This window comes from Protomyctophum bolini (assembly GCF_963924005.1).
Source record: "Protomyctophum bolini genome assembly, chromosome: 14".
NCBI lineage: Eukaryota > Metazoa > Chordata > Actinopteri > Myctophiformes > Myctophidae > Protomyctophum > Protomyctophum bolini.
In genome coordinates this window covers 14,865,717-14,884,983 of record NC_137875.1, presented here as the reverse complement: position 1 = coordinate 14,884,983, position 19,267 = coordinate 14,865,717, and the positions used below count along the sequence as shown (strand labels likewise).

The 19,267-nt window shown below is 44.8% G+C and overlaps 1 protein-coding gene across 3 annotated transcripts in view; it reads left to right on the top strand.

Moving 5' to 3' along the window:
* The window catches only part of parga (poly (ADP-ribose) glycohydrolase a), a 62,440-nt gene that overhangs the window by 26,459 nt on the left and 16,714 nt on the right, over positions 1 to 19,267 (top strand). For all 3 annotated transcript variants that reach the window (XM_080781921.1, XM_080781920.1, XM_080781922.1), the window contains 4 exons: positions 6,506 to 6,585; positions 7,776 to 7,836; positions 10,209 to 10,284; positions 15,842 to 15,989. In XM_080781921.1, the coding sequence (XP_080638047.1) occupies positions 6,506 to 6,585; positions 7,776 to 7,836; positions 10,209 to 10,284; positions 15,842 to 15,989 (365 nt within the window). The remainder of the gene's footprint in view (positions 1 to 6,505; positions 6,586 to 7,775; positions 7,837 to 10,208; positions 10,285 to 15,841; positions 15,990 to 19,267) is intronic.

Sequence of the window (19,267 nt, the reverse complement as noted above, 5' to 3'; positions counted from 1 at the left end):
TGTTGTTTCAGTCATTTCGGGGCAGTGGTGGCCTAAGAGGGTTAGAGGAGCGCTCTTGTTGCCGAAAGGTTTCCGCTTTCCGGTTCGATTCCCCGGACGGGCAGGAAAAATCAGGGTCGGGAAGTGATTGGTCATCACTCACCCAACACCGCTGAAGTGCCCTTGAGCAAGGCACTGAACCCCCAACTGCTCCAGTGGAGCTGCTTAGTGGCCAACAGTATAAGACTGTGGTTGTACTGGTCAGCTCGAAGGTTTTAATGCGTGTGTCTGTCTGTGTATGTGCAGGGCGTTGCTGAAAATGAGCACGTGTGCTCAGCTACTACCCTGGGTAAATAAAGAAAAATCAAAAAAAAGTCATAGTCTTTTAAATACATTAGTTTGTCATATTTTAGTCATCTGAAAAGTTATTTTGAGTCTACTAAATATCAAAAGATCATAGCACAACCAAACACAAAATGGCGTTGAATGACATGAATCTCTCACTGTAATGCTTTCCTAATTGTTGTTGTCGTGGTTGTTCCGAGCACCAGATCTGATTATTTGTCATTACTCCCCTGCTCAGGACGCATTTGGTAAGACGCTGTTTAACAAACATCCAATTACATTGTGTCGGGTCGGTAGTATTGTGGACGATAACGTCTTTAAAAACCGGATTTGATTAGGTCCCAGAAAGTAGATTTGTTGCGCTGTGTGGTAAACAGAGTTATGGGCTGGAGTTTGTGTTGGTTCAGCCATGTGGCCACAGCACAGCACGGACCGTAGGCCGGTTCCACACGCACCGTCCAGCTTTCACCACAATTTAATTTAGTACCAATTTCCTTAAGGCACCATACTGCTCATTAGTGAGCCCAATGTGTGGAGTAAAGATTTAGGGGCTGGGCCGATATCAAATAAACATCATGATTATTCCAGAGTTCTGCCTCGATTACGATTCATGAACGATTTGAAAAATGTATCCTAAGTGCTATCGGGCAGGAACCTCTCATCTTCATATTTTAACTTATTGTGTTTATGCGTCGCACCAAAGTATCACGAGTAGCAGATACACAAACTAGAGACGGGGTGCAAAGCGATGCGTTTTGTGCTTTTTCCATGTATGAATTCAAATCCTGAAAAGTATCAGCTTTGGCCCGACAGAGACGATGCATAGTGGAAATTGACAATCTACAATACAATGTATATAATATAAAAAATAAACTTTATTGAATGAATACTTTATTAATATAATTACAGTGTGCACAGTCAAAGTTTATGCTAAAAGGATAACACAAAAAAAGCCCAGGGGCTGGTTTTCCATTTGTACTACTACCATCAGTACAATACACTACAATGCAATATCGTAAGTAGAATAGAATCATAAGGTATATTCAACCTTTCATAAGGTTGGAGCGGGGGATCAGAGGATAAGGTGTTTTAAGGAGTTAAACTATATTCACTTGTAAGTGCTTTTCGATCAGTCCGTGTTAACCAACATGAGACAGATTAAGTCGGTTATTGTTTATGTATCGTTATCAAAATATCTTTGGTTAATTACCAGTTATTTAGCACTGTAATTTTGGCATTTCCTGCATTCAGACGGGCCACAGCTGCTTCTTTTTTTGTCTTCTGCATCATTATCCTCCTGCTCTCTCTTAGGGGTTCAACTGAATTATTTTGTGAATCCCCAGTCATATATTGTCATACAGATGAGCCCTATCTGTTGGGACATTTGTTTTGCCTCTCATTTCCCCTCCTCCTCCTACGGCCTCTCGTTTTATCTGAGGCTCAATCCGTCCGTCCCAACAATCGGTCATCTCAATTTGTCTACATCAGCGCGAGCTATCTCCCCTCCCCATCTGATGTCGGTGGCAGGCTAAGTGGAGAGGTCTCCTGTGTAATAACGTTAGCATTGATTCACATGCCGGGCCTGCAAGCTGCATGGCCGGCCACTTCGTTCAGACTCATGCCAGCGCACACGTTTTTTTAAAGGGGACCGACCGGCCCCTTGGCTCTCTCACTATCGGCCTTATCGTCTGTTTGCCTGCTGTAACTGGAAGAGCCCAGGCCCCAGAGAAATCTGGGCACCTTTCTTTAATTCCACTTTTTTTTTGGGGGGGGGGGGGGGGTCTTCTCTTGTGCCCACTCCTCCTGTATCCCGGTCTGCAGCTGACCACATGCAGGCAAAAAAGAAAAGGAAAAATCAAGAAAAGGCGGAGTAAAAGAAAAGAACATAGTTGTGTGTTTCCTCCGAGAAGATGATACTAGGCAAGACGACCAGTGGTCGGCTAATAACGGCTAGGCCCCGGATCGTTACCGGCCCTCCCCCTCCCCTCCCCTCCTCCCCCATAATTGAGTGAGTGTCCGTCACTTTGCTTATGGGCTACAGTAGCGCTCCGTCTTGGCCCGGGCAGGCAGAGAGCTAGCAAGAAGCAATCTGCTGATTGCTGTTTTGGCAGAACTGTCAAGGTCTGTCCTCTGTTTAAATGATGGATAGATGGGAGGGAGGGGGAGGACGTGCAGGCGGGCCGGACGGCCGCAGAGAGTGATCTCGTTGGCTTGTGTTTTTCTACGTCTGAAAAGACACTGGCACGAGAGAGAGAGAGAGGGGAAAAAAATAACTTCTCCTGTTATGTTCAATAACGAAGATCATTACTGAGTTGAAGGTGTGTGTGTGTGTGTGTGTGTGTGTGTGTTTGTGTGTGTGTGTGTGTGTGTGTGTGTGTGTCTTACTTCATCTCCCAGAGGAAATAATTGGTGAGGGTGGAAACAGAGTGGTGTTTTCCTCTTGGTTGGTGCACGACTGCACGTTAGTTGGGAGACAGGTGATGCGGGGAAGAACCAGATTCTTATTAACCACTTTAAAACATGGCCTCCCTACTTTGGCCATTTTTCTAAAAAATACATACAAACATAGCAGGTGTACAAGCTTGTAGATCTGCTGTTTTTGTTACTTTTGGAAATAGGGCTTTAAGTGGATATAATGACGATCCCTTCTTACTAACGGCCTTTGACAGCTGTGCTTACTTAATGTGGATTGTAGATTGTTATAATTATTTCCCCAGGCACTCTTTATGTCCCTTTGGGGGGGCTCACCTTCGTCCACAAGTCCTGCGTTGTTGTTTGGTGAGCTTGTAGATCGGAGATCTATGGAAGATATTTGTTTTAGAGCAGGAAAGAAAACTGTAAAGTCTCCACTATGGAGCCCTGAGGGACTCCGGTCGACCGAAAGTACTAGGGTTTAAGTGGTTAACCTCCCGAGGCTTTCGTTGGACGGCAACGTTACACCATGCTCGTCGTATCACAGGCAGGGAACAAACATCCCACCAAATTGTCCTCAACGGAATAGTGGAGAGAGAGAGAGAGAGAGAGAGAGAGGGGAATGTAAAGACCGGGGGAAAAATGTATAGTCGATAGGCAGGGGAGATCGCCTTCAATAAATTAGCGTTTTTGTTTGTTTCTTGTTGAAGTGCTTTTAGTGACCCCCCACCCCCTTTGTCATTTTCTTTTGTTTTATCCCCATTTTCTTTTTTGTCTTTTAAAATAAGATCTTTGTCCTTCCTTCCTTCCCTTAGCTGGGTGGAGGGTTAGTGGGAGGGGAATGGCAGACTGATTAAACACCAGCACTTAGAATGCTTTTAATGGAAGGAGAGCACCGGTCTAGGTCTCTCTATCTATCTCTCTCTCTCTCTCTCTCTCTCTCTCTCTCTCTCTCTCTCTCTCTTCTCTCTCTCTTGATAGTGTACTATCGCCATGGGTCTGTTTGAATCAATTTGTACTGTGGCCTAGGGGAGCCGAGACAACAAAGTGTGGAAAGCCGAACTTCCCAACTACCAAGAAAACCGCCATCCAAACAGTTTACTTTTCGATATTTTCTTTTTATTTGTTCTCTTCACTTCAGGCAACGGGTACAACATCTCCAAGAGCGAAGGACTGAACATCAGAACAAAACTAGAACGAAAAAGGGAATGCTTGCCTAATGAATTCAAAACCAAAATACAATCGCTAACCTCCCTGTCAGAAAACAATATACAAACGGGAAAACAAAAGATCAGCCCCCCTCCCTTTTCGTTAGCTGAGAACCCTAGCCTAGCGAGTATAACTTGGCAGGAGGCCGTGTTCAAGTCGGACTGTTATCTGTCAGCTACATACTGGATCAAGCGAGGCAATGTTATATTTGGCTACATATCTGTTCAGCTTCACATGCACAAATGGCTACAGAGCTAACAACGGAGCCGTGAGGAAGGCACGGGTTCGCTGTCGCAGGCTCTTTTTTTTAATATATTTTTTATCCCATGATTTTGTAACCCATTTTTCACCCCTGTGGCAATCATCTAATGTGATCCTGGGCTCTACACACCCTCCACCAACCTAGTCCCCCATATATGGGGGACAAGGGGAGAGCAACGGACTTGAACTCATGCTTCCTTCATGCCTGAGTGTCCAAGTTGCTCCTTTACACCTAACAGGGGGGAGTTTCCCTGGTTGGACGTAGCGCGTGGAAGGAACACGTTATTCCAACCAGTTCCTTTACCCTCCATCAGGCGCCCCGGCTGGCCAGGGGGAGGCAGTTTAGTGACCAGGATTACTGCATGTTTTTTGTGAGGGTACCTACCCTAGGGGACACGGGGAGAACATACAAACTCCACACAGAAAGGCCCTTTCGCCAACCCCGCCTTCGGGTATGGGCACTGATGACGCGGAGGAGGAAACACGCCGCCAGCACCCACAGCGTCCGAGTGGGAATCGAACCCAGGACCTTCTAGCTGTGAGGCGACAGCACTACCAACTGTGCCACCGTGCCCCCTGTCGCCGGCTCGCTGGCTCTTTGACAGCCTTTTAAACTTGGCGTCGTCCTCTGTGCACCAATCCGGCGATGCTGTGTCTGTTCCTGGTACTCCCCCTGTTGCAAACACCCACTCACACCACGACACACACTCACGCGAGCCTGCACAGACTACACATACACAGGAGAAAACACTGCCCGACTTCCTCTGCATAACCTTTAGTATCATCACAGTACACACTGAGTTGAATTTAAACAGAGAATTCCCCGAGAATTCGGCATCCCAACTCTACCGCTGTAGTTTGGTTGCCGTGTTCATTAATATGTAGTATGTACTGTCTGTGCCATCCCAAAAAGAAGGGTGGAAAAAAAGGATAAAAATAATCATTTTTTCTATATATATTTTTTATCCGACGATTTTGTAACCCATTTTTCACCCCTGTGTCAATCATCTAATGTGATCCTGGGCTCTACACACCCTCCACCAACCTAGTTCCCATTATATGGGGGACAAGGGAAGAGCAACGGACTTGAACTCATGAATCCTTCTCTCACTCACTCAGTCACTCACTCTCCACTACTTTCTTTCCCTCACTCCCTCACCTTTTGTTAATGTTCCACGACCACGGCTGAAGCACAGAGCCCGGGGCGGTGCCATTGTGCGGGGAGAGTGGATGGACTTGAAAGAGAATATTGTTGGAAGAGACATCCAACTGCCTGTGTCAATGCTCGCCTTCACTCACACGCCATATTCTAGACCATCGTTTCCCAACCTTTTTATACTGGAGTATACGCATGCTGTCGTGCTCATTTCAGCACGGCTGGATAGCCTATTTCAACCAATAGCTTGGTCAGAAGAACTACTTGTAGTAATATAAATATTTCATTCCACTTGTCTTTTTTTCATCTTTTTTTTGGGTGACTCCTCTGTGTACCACCAGAGGAGGTCGCAGTCCCGCTTCCTACGAGGATCCAGGAAATAATTCCCCGTTCATTTTATAGACATTTCAAAAAGTATTTATTTAAAGACCTTTTAAGCGTCGTACAAAGCCAACTCGAGTTGTGACAAATCATGACAACCAACTAATTTTTTTGGGGCCGAACAAATAATTAGAAAGAAGGAAAAAACGGCAGGTTACAACACTTTTGTTGTTGTTTTTTTTCTTTGTAATTATTTGTTTGGTCCATAATATTGTGTTTGTTGTCGTGATTTGTCACAACCCGAGTTGGCTTTGTACGACTCCATGATCACTGAACTAAATACTGGACCCAATCATCACAAGGCACACAATATTTCCAAGATATTCATATTAAAATGGCTTCTTTTAGCGAGACAAATCAGGAGAAAATGTACTTTGTTATCGACCTTTCTTTATCCCAGAACAAACTCTAGCGAGATTTGAGAGGAGTCCGGAAGAGTCTCTCTGTCCATCTGCAATTTGACGAGTCACGACACACATTTAAGCTGAGAACGGACCAATTTTTATGGGTCACGGCTCGAGTAAAGAAATCCCTTTTCTTTTCATACATAGCAAAATAAGAGCAGCTGATCTGCTATTGTCACTATAGTTTTGGGCCCCGGGAAAACGTCTAATCTCTCTTCTGGGTCTGAACAGTTGGGTACCACTATTCTAGAGTGCATCTCATTTAATGTCTAACCCTCGACGCAATTGGAGTACCATGTGATGTCCGATGTTCCAATGTCCTCAATACGTGTATTTTGTGTGTTGCTTTCTTCTTCAGATTATTCGAAGGCTCTTCACCAAAGAAGATCGAGAAACTGAAAACTCTGTTCTGCTACTTCAGGAGAGTTGCACAAAACAGTAAGCACAATGAATGCATTCCTTTAAAATAGCACTTCAGCCATTTTCAACCCTACCTGTAATTGGTCCTCCTCGCTAATTTTCGTCTACTCAACTCTGCGTTTCATTGGTGCGCCATGGACCAATGGCATTGTCTATATGGATTCCAAGGTAGTAGGAACCAGAGCCATAGAGGATAGACAGAGTTACGACATTGAGGGGGCAGAAAACAGCCTGGTTACGTGGTTCATGTACTCCAATGCATTCCGTAAACTTCCAGTTTGTCCCTTCAATAGACGTCTATGTAGAAGAGACTGGCCCCATGAGGTGAACAGAGTTCATTATGTACCGGTATTTATTTTTCTCCTTGCCGGTATTAATTTTTCTCCTTTTTGTTTAACAGGTACAATAGAAAAAAACAATGTATCATGTTATAAAAACATGAAACCTGAGACCTGAGAAGGCAGAGAGTGTCTGAATGAGTTGTTACACCTGGGAACAATACAGTTACCACTGTAGGCTCGTGTAGTTGTGGTAGAGCAACTCCACAAGTGGTAAATGTATTTCTGTATACTTATACAGTATGAGTTACGACAACTGACAGAGTTGTCGTAACTCTGTCTTACTCTATGGCTCTGGTAGGAACGACAGCTTTCCTCTTCCTGGAAAGAAGCCGTTGTTCTTTCATGAATGAAAGTCCTCTTGTTTAAATGACCGATGATGTCACTGGTAGGCAGGTTTTTGAACTGTCCACATGCCCTCCTCTGAGACGGAGTGAGTTAGGCAGGAATGCCACCTTCTGATGTGCATTAACGAGCAACAATCATGTGAAGATAAGGTTCAAAAGGGGTGACGTGATCCCTTAACTTCTTAGTCTTCAAGTTGTGAAACGCTGTACATTCTTGTCCGTTTGGAGGAAGTATAACATGTTGCACAAAATCTCAACCATTCATCCACTCAATGTGACCAACTTGTGATATAGAATTTTTACATTTTTCAAAAGGTTTCAATAGTGGAAGATGTACTGCTTTTTTTTCATTTTCCTTTTTTTGCTATTCCTCATGTGAGAAGTTTATAGGACTTAAGTGGTGTGCGTGCGTGTGCGTGTGCGTGCGGATCTCGGCTTTTGTCAGATGTAAGAAAGATAAAAGGTTGGCAAGCAGCAGTTTTCACTCATTGACGGTGACATGTTCTCCTTCTTTCTCACTCAGGGCCCAAGGGTCTCGTTACCTTCACCAGACAGTGTCTGAGTAATCCACCCAACTGGGAAAGGTACATTATCAACCCTCTGTGACTGTATTACACGGCGTTAATGCAATGGTTTGAGACTTTGGACTTGGTATTTCATCATTTTAGACCACTGTTCCCATAGCCTGGAAATCAGACAAATCCCTGGGGAGATTTGTCTGGCACTCCTCAGTTTGAATGACATTTCGCTAACCCCCAGAGTTGTGGGTGACCAATCAGAGCCCACTGTTCAAGTTTAGACTTTGTTTTGCTGTGCTTGTTGGAATCTGTTTGTAACCGTCACTTCCACAACGAAGTTCCAGACTAATATCTACACAGTGATATTTGTCTGGCCATGCCAGGCTCCTGTTCCCAAACATTGGGTCGGGACCCGTTTGTGGGTCGCGGACACGTTTTTATTGGTCCCCTTATTTTTTTGTTTCCTACATTTATTTTTCTATTAATATTTAAAAAAAAATCACTACCAAAAAAGCAAAATTAAATCATGAATTAAAAGTAATTTCATGAATAAATAAATTAAAAAATCTTAATTTTTTTGAAAACAAATGTTTAAAGGCCTATGCATAGTCCAGTTTTAGGTGATAAGGTGACCAGAGAAACGGTGGTTAGATGTGTTTGGGTGAGCGGTGAGTCGCTTTACCACCACGGCGGGACGTCATCATGTTGTAGTTTTCACCTAAAACTGTATGAATAAGAGGCCTAAAGGCTCATACATAGTCTGGATTTTCGGTGGTTAGGTGACCACCGAACTACAACATGACGTCACGAGCCGTGGTGAAGAGCAAACCACCGCCACCGCTCCAGCCCTTCTCTCTGTTTTTACTCGCCACCGCTCAACGTTATTTCAGCTCCGGTGGTCACCTCACCACCGGAGCGGTGGTCACCTTACCACCGAAAATCCAGACTATGAATATGGCCTTTTAGAGGTGGTGAAAATAGCCCATCTACAAGCTCACAACGTGGTGTGAAGCCACATGTTGTGAGCTTGTAGATTGGCTATTTTCACTAGTTTGGGTCCCGGGCAAACATTTAATTTCTCTTTTGGGTCACAAGGTTAAAAAGTTTGGAAACCACAGATTTAGACAGTGAAGACAGTGTATTTGGTGGTACAACTGAATAATAATAAAATAGAGCATTAAATAGTAATTGTGGCACAGATACATCTCTAGAGAATATTATTTTCTAACACCAGTCTGCCGGCGTCTTTGCTCTTCCTTTGCTAGTGCAATTTCCCTCAGGGAGCGGCAGGGACTGAAAGGAGTCTTTTAAGACCCTCTAGTCCTTATCTTCAAAACAACAATGTACTCTCTACCTCCTTTTTTCTTTCCTGGGGCGGGGTATGGGGTTAATATTCCCAGACTTTGCCCAAGGGCACCACGATTACCAACTACAGTATATAGGGACATTATGGTTATAGCATTAAGGCCGGGAAAGCATCTGTGTCATTTTAGATTTTTTTTACGTTGGCGCTAGCCCCTCCTATTTCCAGCTTTGAGGGTTTGTGTAAAAACAATCATTATACTAACACAAACATTAAATGCCATTGACAATGAATGGCCAGTTTTGAGTCGAAACATTGTGATAAACATAAACATTGAAGCCAAAAGTGAGGACGCAAATTGTGATTGGCCGCAATGAGATAATGTATGATGATAATAAGAGTGCCCCTCACTTCACACGGGTGTGATTTTTTTATATTTACCGCTAATTCTAATTGTAAGTAATGTGAACGGTGTCGTGAGACATAAGAACCTCTACGTACGTATGTCTTTTACCTCACCTGCACAACACCTTGGGGTCGTCTTTCCCAAATAACTAGTATTTTATGTATGTTCTGTTGTGCAACATCAGAGAAAAACAATTGCAGATACACACAGCACAGCACGGCACAAATGCACTGCGAGCTTGTAGATCTTCTATTTTTATTTTTTTAATATCCCGAGTGTGAGAGAACTAGTGATTTAGAAGGCGTCTGTGGAATCGGCCTCAGGTCTTAATGGGTTATGCAATACTGAGAACAAAGCCTGAAACCGAGTGCCGTCTGTCACCGTTTAAAAAGTGTTGCTTTATAAACGTGTTGTGTGTTGTTGTTTTTTTTCCCGCTCTCACTTGTAATCTTAGCAATTTCTATTTGTTTTTATCTGAACTAATGTGAGTTGAATACTGACTTTTTAACAAATGTGTATTTGAAATGGTATGTGTACTGGAATGTTTATTCTTATGTGGACCCCAGGAAGACTAGCTGGTTATGGCACCAGCTAATGGGGATCCGTGTGTCACAGTGTAAACCAACCCAGCAATAGTTTACACACCAATGCCTCCATGCCATCATACTGTTGTGTCAGACCTTAGTGAGGGAATGATTAAAACATTCCCATTGTTCCCATTTTTTCTAGTTCCCAGACGTTGCTGAAGAGGCTTCACATCACCTGTGAGGGGACCATCGAGGATGATGGATATGGCATGTTGCAGGTAGGACCTCTTCACTCTGGAAGGATTGATTGATTTTGCTCTGACACTGCACCTGTCTGTCTGTCTGTCTGGAGGGTGAACTAAGTAAAGAGCCAGCCAGCCAGCCAGTCCACCAGCGCTTTTTATACCATATAGAAGCAGAAAGCTTTGGCCCGCCATTAACAAACTGGATGGGTTACTGTGTGGGTTAAATGGGCCCTCTCTGCCCCTCATTCTCCCTCCCTCCCTCTCTCTCTCTCTCTCTCTCTCTCTCTCTCTCTCTCTCTCTCTCTCTCTCTCTCTCTCTCTCTGTCTCTCCCTCTCAATTCAATTACAATTCAAATAAAAAGTAAACATGAATATTGAGATCTCTTAAAGGAGAATTCCATGCTAGAAGGCTTTCTTACCTTTATCTGTAGTTGTTACGTCCCCACCAAAGAGGTCCAGGTGTTATTTTGTGTAAAACTGCATTATTGGCTATTTCCCCTACTATAAGCCCTCAATGGGGGTTGGGTTTTTGTGCTAATTTGCTTATTTCCATCGAAATAAGTAGTGAAGTGTGCCGCTTGGGATATTATTTACATTATGAAGAGAGGATATATACAAATATATACATTATACGGACAAAGTAAAAAGTTTGGATCCATTGACACAAAACTGGACTGCCTAGTACAAGCCTATAGTAGTGCTTTGCTTGTGACTTAACGGTTGTTGTTCCTTTCCCTTCGTCACATGTACACAGTGTTTTAACCTGCCTCCACAAAGTCTCTGGCTGAAACGCTGCACAGATCAATACAATACGGGGAGGTGGACTCACTCTTTTTTCCTTTTTGTTGCTGATGTCAAGAAAATGTTTTGATGTGATCGCCGCTCGCCTTGTTTTTGTTTTTTTTTTAGTTTTTGGAGCGTGGATAGGAGTGTCAAGCGGGCTGTCAGGATGGTTGAAGTGGGGGTCTGTGCTTACTGGCCCACAGCAGCCGAGGCCCGTGAGGATGGGGGGGGGGGGATAGAAACCACTCATCTGCAGCATCTGCCGTGTCTATTAGCCAAATCGCTCATCTCGTCACTTCCTTTAAAGTCCTTCACCCCCTAACCCCGACCCCCACCCCCCCTCCAATCATAACCCCCCCCCCCTGACAGAATGACAGAAAGTCCCGTCTCCTAAACGGTGCCGTCAAACTGCCAGCCTGGTGCTTCTCCCACCCCGACGGATTGCCCCCGGGAGACGGCCCCTCAGCTCTCTCCTCTTCTTCACCCCACCTCCGGTGTCCTGACTTCCACCCAAGACCCCCCTCTGAGCCCCCCCCCCCCCCCCCCCCCCCCAGTATGAGACACATCAGCTGTCAGCTGGAAGGGAAAACAAACACTCTTGAGTGAGGGGATGGAGTGATGCAGAATTGCACATAGGGGCCAGAAGTATACAAAAAATAAAACAATATTCACACAAGCTTACTAGTCGGAGAGGTCAGACGAGCAAAAGTGTGTTTGACCTATGAGAGCTGAGGTTGGAAGATGACACTGACAGCCTGACAGACACAGGGTGTGATCTGCCTTTTAAAAGATGTATTTTTATATAGCACCTTTTATCCAAAATGCTTCACTTTTGACCCATTCACACACGCATACATTCAGATTCACACAGGAAACCATGCAAGTCACCAACCTGCTCATCGGGAGCAGTTACAGTGCGTTTTAACAGCGGGCGAGCATCGGCCGACACATCGCCCGTTATCGCCCCAAAAGATGAATTATTTGTATCTTTTCGGGCGACGTTAATCCGTCCACTTTTCGACCATCGCCTGTTCGCCTGCTATCGCCGGTAGTCGCCGGGTCCCATAGACAAATAAATAATGCACTTCCGGAAAAATCCTCCCATCTGAGCACTTAACACGGCAGTTGGTGGGCTGCCATGTTAAGTGGACAGAATGGGTGGGCCGTGTGCGTTTATTTCTCATTTCGGTAAAAGGGAGGGATTGTGTTCTGCCTCGGATCAATGCTCTTAAGTTACTATTTATCACAATAAAAAGTAATTTGTCAAGGTTTTAACCCACATATACAGATGCATACCGGTGACCGGTCTTTACAAAGAAAGACAGATGGATGGATACAGAATGGGCCCAATAGACAGATATTTAGTTATTCATGGAGGAATATGTGACGAGGAGAATTGGGGGCCCGTCCTGCGGGGTCAATCCGTTGGGGTGGCTGACAGTTTGACGGCACCGTTTAGGAGCGTGCGTGTGTGTGTGTGTGTGTGTGTGTGTGTGTGTGTGTTGGCGTTTGTCTTCCTGAAGTCATTCCATTGTCTGCTGTCTCGTTAGCAGCAGTAGCACCACTCCATTCATATGCAACAGGGCCACCATTACATGTCAATGTGCTCTCTGTGTGGCACTGACCGGGCTTCACATTCGGGCCACGGAGTGTGATGGTTTTTTGTTGGTAAACGTAAATGTTTGGTGGGGGAACGCACACACTTTCTCCGTATACAGTACAGGGCAGTTGCCTTCAGTGACACTGCTTAACCCATTTGGACCTGAGGACGATTCTACAAATGGCTTCTAAATCTTGACAGTCTTCACAAAAAACCCCCCATGTTTCTATGTCAGTCTGTTCTCAAACATTTTCATGTCAAGGACCCCCAAAAGTATATGTAATTGACCGCCGTCCCCCATCTGAAAATATGTTGTTCCAGGGACCCCCCAGAAGCAAAGATTTGAGTTAAAAACATTCGCTCTGAAAGAATATATTAGGATTTTCCACTACACCCCTGTGCACCGAGACACATTACTGACAGACTGACAAAAAAAGCAGATTAGATTTAAAAATGATTATTATCATCATCATCATCATCATCCGTCAGACCAGATAAAAGACAATCGGCGTGTCACTTTCGTTTATCTCCCAGATCTTCCACTGTCTTGGAGTCCAGTGTCTCGCGTCTAGATAAGTAAATGGCCTTCTTCTTCCTCTACTTGGACAAGGAAGAGTAATGGCCATGATTTATGGCTGGGGTTGGCGGAATGAATGTGGCAAATCTACAAGCCAACAGCGCATTGCAGATGCGACTCATTGTGCCTTGTAGATCGGCTATATTCGGTAAAAAGTGGAAACCGTGGAAACCGGGCTTAAGTCAGACATGAGCTTGGTGTTATCCCATATAGCAGTGGTTTCCCCAGATTCCCCAGATTAGCGTTAATCATAACATTGTTTTCTCAATCAACAGTAAACAAACCAGGGTATCTGTCTGCACATTACTACAAAACCAGAAAAGTGCCCCTCGGGGCACAGGTCTCCACCAGGCCAGGTCAGGTTATTGTGGCCTGCTGGTGGTGCTATAATAGGCCAATGTGAAAAGGGTGCCATTTCTTCCTACGCCTTTGATGGTGTAGGATGCCCTTGATTTGAGGCATTTTGTTCCAAAAATGTGTTTTGCAAATCTCCACCTGTCTCCAACATATTACATTTCCAAGTGCTTGTCAGGGTGGTGGGTCCCATGTTCAATGGTATGGTTATTTTGGGGGGTCGTGGCCTCAAATGTTTGGGAACCCTTATCTCAGATAGAAAAATATCAATGGAAATGTCTATCCGGTGATATTTTTTTTAAATATGACTATTTTATTACAATCGATTTAAACGAACAGTCCAATTGACTGTTGCACCCTCTGTTGTTGTCTATTGAGATAGCGGGACCGATGCGGACACATTTTCTCTGTATCTTTTATGGTATATTTCAGTGTTGTTTTGCTGCAACAGCACTCTGATTTGATTGTGCTCAGAGACAGGAAGCTTTGTGATCCTTTTGGACATCCATCTGTGTTAAACGGCCACCGTGGGTGGCAGCTAATTAGGGCTCGTTAATGGAGTCGTTCGTTTAAATCAGGGGAGGTTACAGCAGTGTCCAAACCTGCTGCTGAACATTGTCCTCGGTTCAATTGAACAGGGCAAAAGGGCACAAGTGTGTTGTTAACCACTTGACCTTATTTTTATACTGTACAAGCGGAGGATATATATAAATGGGCCCCCAAATAACTGTCAAATACACTGATCAGAATCATCTTTTATCGTCACATCACAGTGTACAAGTAAATAGGTGGGTGAAATTTGTTTTTATGCATAGCTCGTTCCACAGATTTCCACGGGCTGGTCTTAGCTAACGGTGATTTACAAATGGCACAGCCGTTAGAGTGGCCGGATGGGAACCGTAAGGTTCCCAGTTCAAACCCGGGCTCTCCCCAGAGTTGGTGTCGAAGTGTCCTTGAGCAAGACACTGAACCCCTAATTGCTCCTGATGTGCTGGTTGGTGCCTTGCATTGGTTTCCACCGCCATCAGTGTGTGTGTGTGTGTGTGTGTGTGTGTGTGTGTGTGTGTGTGTGTGTGTGTGTGTGTGTGTGTGTGTGTGTGTGTGTGTGTGTGTGTGTGTGTGTGTGTGTGTGTGTGTGTGTGTGTGTGTGTGTGTGTGTGTGTGTGTGTGTGTGTGTGTGTGTGTGTGTGTGTGTGTGTGTGTGTGTGTGTGTGTGTGTGTGTGTGTGTGTGTGTGACCAATACGCATCTATGGGAATCGGTATCGGGAAGGAAGAAGTTGGTATGGGTACATCTCCAGTATATACACTGACTACGGTGGGCATTGGCATTGCATCCCACTGAACTGTCACGGCATGTTTCTTTAGTTTTTTGCCTCAGGAGAGAGCTGTCAACGGGAAGAAATTAACAATGGACACGGAACTGTAGTGAAAGTGTTCTTTTCTCTCTCGTTATTTCCTGTTCGTCTGGTTGGCTGGTTTCTGCCAAGGCGACAAGGCTGGCACTTAACAGTGAAAGTCTGAAAAGTATTTTTTATTAAATGTCACCTAATATTGTGTGTGTGTGCGCGCGTGTGTGTGTGTGTGTGTGTGCGCGCAAGAATGAGAGACCAAGAAAAACATTTTCTTGGTCTTCACAAGGCAAAATGGTTATATTATGGTTACAATTGGGATAAACCTCCGGTTGGGATTAAGATTAGGCATTTATAGGTTAGGTTTAGGGGTTAGGATTGGAGTCAGGCCTGATTCATACAGTACTTAGTTACATGCTGGTGTTGCACACTGTAAAATAACCGATCTGAAAGAGTTTTTTTTTTGGGCTTTTGTGCCTTTATTGATATAGTTACAGTGAAGACGGACAGGAAAGAGGGAGAAGGGAGACACGCAGCAAAGGTCGTCATGAACGGGACTCGAACACGCAACGCGCTGTCAGGCCAGAGCCTACAGTATGTGGCATACGCCTGGACCACTAGGCCAGCAGGCGCCCCCTGAAATGGCCTTTTAGTTCTTGCATTTCCACTGCAGTTTTTCCCAGCAATTATTCTATGATTTTTCAATGCTGTCATAAGATTTCGATGTTGTCCTCAGCCTCACTGTGTGTGTGTGTGTGTGTGTGTGTGTGTGTGTGTGTGTGTGTGTGTGTGTGTGTGTGTGTGTGTGTGTGTGTGTGTGTGTGTGTGTGTGTGTGTGTGTGTGTGTGTGTGTGTGTGTGTGTGTGTGTGTGTGTGTGTGTGTGTGTGTGTGTGTGTGTGTGTGTGTGTGTGCGCGTGTCCTCCAGGTGGACTTTGCTAACCGTCTGGTAGGTGGAGGAGTGACGGGACTGGGTCTGGTGCAGGAAGAGATCCGCTTCCTCATCAACACTGAGCTCATCATCTCTCGCCTCTTCACCGAAGCCTTGGAGTCCAACGAGTGCCTCATCATCACAGGTAACGCACGTGCGCATCTGCGCACACACACTCGCACACACTAAAATTTCTAAATAATAACTAAGCTATGACGACTAAAACAACAAATAAAAACAAGGCTAAAATGATAGGTGGGGGATAACGACACTAGTGGACAAGAGATCCAGTAGAACAGAACTGACAGTTTAATCATCAAGTCATTTTATGTTTGGTTTGCACTCTGAAAATAGCAGATCTACAGCTGTGACATGTTGTCACTTTGTTATTTTGGAAGGGATAGTCTTTGGAGATGCAGCATCTCATTTTCAAGGGGACCCATGTAAAACATGAACAAGATACTATAGAAACAAACTGTGCAGTACACAGATAGATATATAGAATAAATATACAGATACATACTGTATATTATACACGGATGGCTTGCTCACCCTCGTCGACCCACTCCACCAGCCACCACGTCAAACGACAGAGGGAATGAAGGGCAGACTGCAAATACATCAGTGCACATTATGTCATTGCTGGTACTTGTCAGTTTAGAAGCATAAACAAGGGGAGTCAAGATGTGAATGTCGGGAAGTCGAAATGGATCCAAGAGATAGAGGAAGATTATTCCGATCAGATGGGTTTTTTTTAGCACAAAGACCTCCGTCCAACAGTGTTGTTTTCATCGACAACCTTTTTTTCACTGACAAAAACTACATAAAAACTAAATAAAAAGAGATGACAATTATGACTAAATATACTGACAATTCAACAATTCAACATCAACAAATAAAAACTAGACTAAAATGTTAGGAAGGGACTAGTGGACAAGAGATCCAGTATAAGTCATTTTATACTTGGTCTTGGTTGCATGATGAAATTAGCCGATCTACAAGCTCACAACGCGTAGATCGGCTATTTTCAGCAAGTGTAAAAACAGTCATTACGACGGCCCGCCAAAATACATTTTAGTTAACTAAATCAACCATAGATTTAGTCGACTAAAACTAGACTAACACTAAAGCATTCCAGGTGACTAAAATGTGACTAAATGAAAACTATTGAAGAGACTAGACTAAAACTAAAATCAAAATGTGCTGCCAAAAACAACACTGCGTTCAACCACATTATGGATTTTTGGTATTTTTAAAGTGATATTATAGATGACTACGTGGATATGACAAAGTATATCACCATATTGCTACAGTATATCGTCGCCGTCGGGTGGTAACTTTACAGTATGTGAAGCAAACTTGAGAAGTATATAAATGTGGAGAAGCAAGCTAGGTTTCCGCCCGCATCGATGTCCTCCTCCTCTGCTGCTCTGTGCTCGCTTTCCTTTCCTCACGTGTGCTTCTTGGACACACATGTCCCTCGTTAAACTAACGATACCTGTGTGCAGTGTACCTGTACCTCCCCCCCCCCTTCCCCCCCCCCCCAACACCTCGCCCCCGTCGCTGACGGTCTGTCGTGTCTTTTCATCTCTTTTTCTTCCACTTGTCTTCCTCGTCTGCTGTTCCTCTTTCATTTGACTTGGGGCGTCCCCTCCCCCCCTGCTGTCGCCTGTCTGCCTGTCTGTCTGTCTGTCTGTCTGTCTGTCCTCCCTTCATCTGGGCGGCGGATTGAAGGCTTGCCAGACACCTGTTAACTCTCTCTCTCTGTCTCTATCTGTCTCTCTCGCTCTCTCTCTCCCCCCTGTCTCCAACACGGTAGTTCTCACACTTTTTAGTGCTAAGGACCCCCAAAATGTGTATATACTGTATATATATATATTTGGTCGCGACGCGGACCCCATCTGATGAAAAATTTCTGAGCCAGGCCTTATATGGCCACAGTAAACTGAAGACCTAAACACGGGACTCCTCAAGCCCAACGGGTGATGTCACGCACCTACATCCATTTGTTTCCTTTATTATTTATTTTTAAATACAGTCAATGATTGAGCCCCATGTGTATTTTGGGCTCCATTAATTACTTTCTTCCTCTGTGTCTCTGCCCCACCACCCACCCCCCCCCCCCCCCCCCCTCCATCCACTCTGAAGGTAAATCCATGCCATTGATTTAACCGGGGATGGCCCAGTTATCCTTCATTTCTCTCGGGCAGAATTGGCCTATTCTTCACCCTCACATACTCACTGTGCTTGAGTCAACCTGTTTAAGTGATCCTGCCCTCCTTCCCTCCCTCCGAATCCCCCCCCCAATACATCTCCGCCTCCAGCTGGTCGTGACCCTCCGCTCTGGAAATGCAAACTAATCATTTGAAAGACGACGTTGTGTGCACTGATTCCTGGTTAACCCACATGAACCCTAGCGTTGTGTGCACTGATTCCTGGTTAACCGACATGAACCCTAGTGTGTGCACTGATTCCTGGTTAACCCACATGAACCCTAGTGTGTGCACTGATTCCTGGTTAACCCACATGAACCCTAGTGTGTGCACTGATTCCTGGTTAACCCACATGAACCCTAGTGTGTGCACTGATTCCTGGTTAACCCACATGAACCCTAGCGTTCCCTCTTTCTGCGCTTGTTGTAATGTGTGAACATTACGGTGAAAATAGCAAGATCTACAAGCTTGTGTGAGCTTGGACAAAGACATTTTGTGTCGAGGGGTAAAAAAGGTTGGGGATCAGAGAGTGTAGACAGACACCCTGGTATACGTATTGGATTTGAGTGGTTAATATGTTTGTCTCTGCCAGGGCTGATGACTTCACTGGACACTATATGTTTTTGTTCCTGTCCGTAGTCCATCAGTATGTCCATCCGTGGGCTGCCAATCTCTGGCAACGTTGGACTGAAATTTTGCAAAGCAGACTCTCAGTACTGGGATTGTTCAAATTTACACTATAACAAGGCCGATTCACGTTTTTGAACCCTAAGTCATGCAATCAAAAATAACATGTTTCCCTGAATCCCTTGACTCAGGACACTAACTCCCCACATAGGCCACGCCCGAACTATTTTGTCCAAACCTCAACACAATTCGGGAACACAATATCTCTGGAGCCATGTGATCATGTCATAATGTATCAGATTTGTGATTCCATTCCAACTGGCTATGACTGACTTCCAAAATGTGCAGGCTCTGGGTGGGTAGGCCACCCGGCCTGGCAGAGACCTGTGCTCAGAGGATCGCACTTTTCTAGTCATCTTCCGAAATAGTCATGATGAGCTTTACTCCGCAGTGTAAAAGCCTAATTTATGCTCTGTCACACGATGCTGTCGCTAGCTACTCCAAGTCTATGGACTTTTAATGTTTGTCGGGCCTTAATTATAAACACTGCCCTGAGTGCCCTCGCTGCGCCCCTCACTTAAGT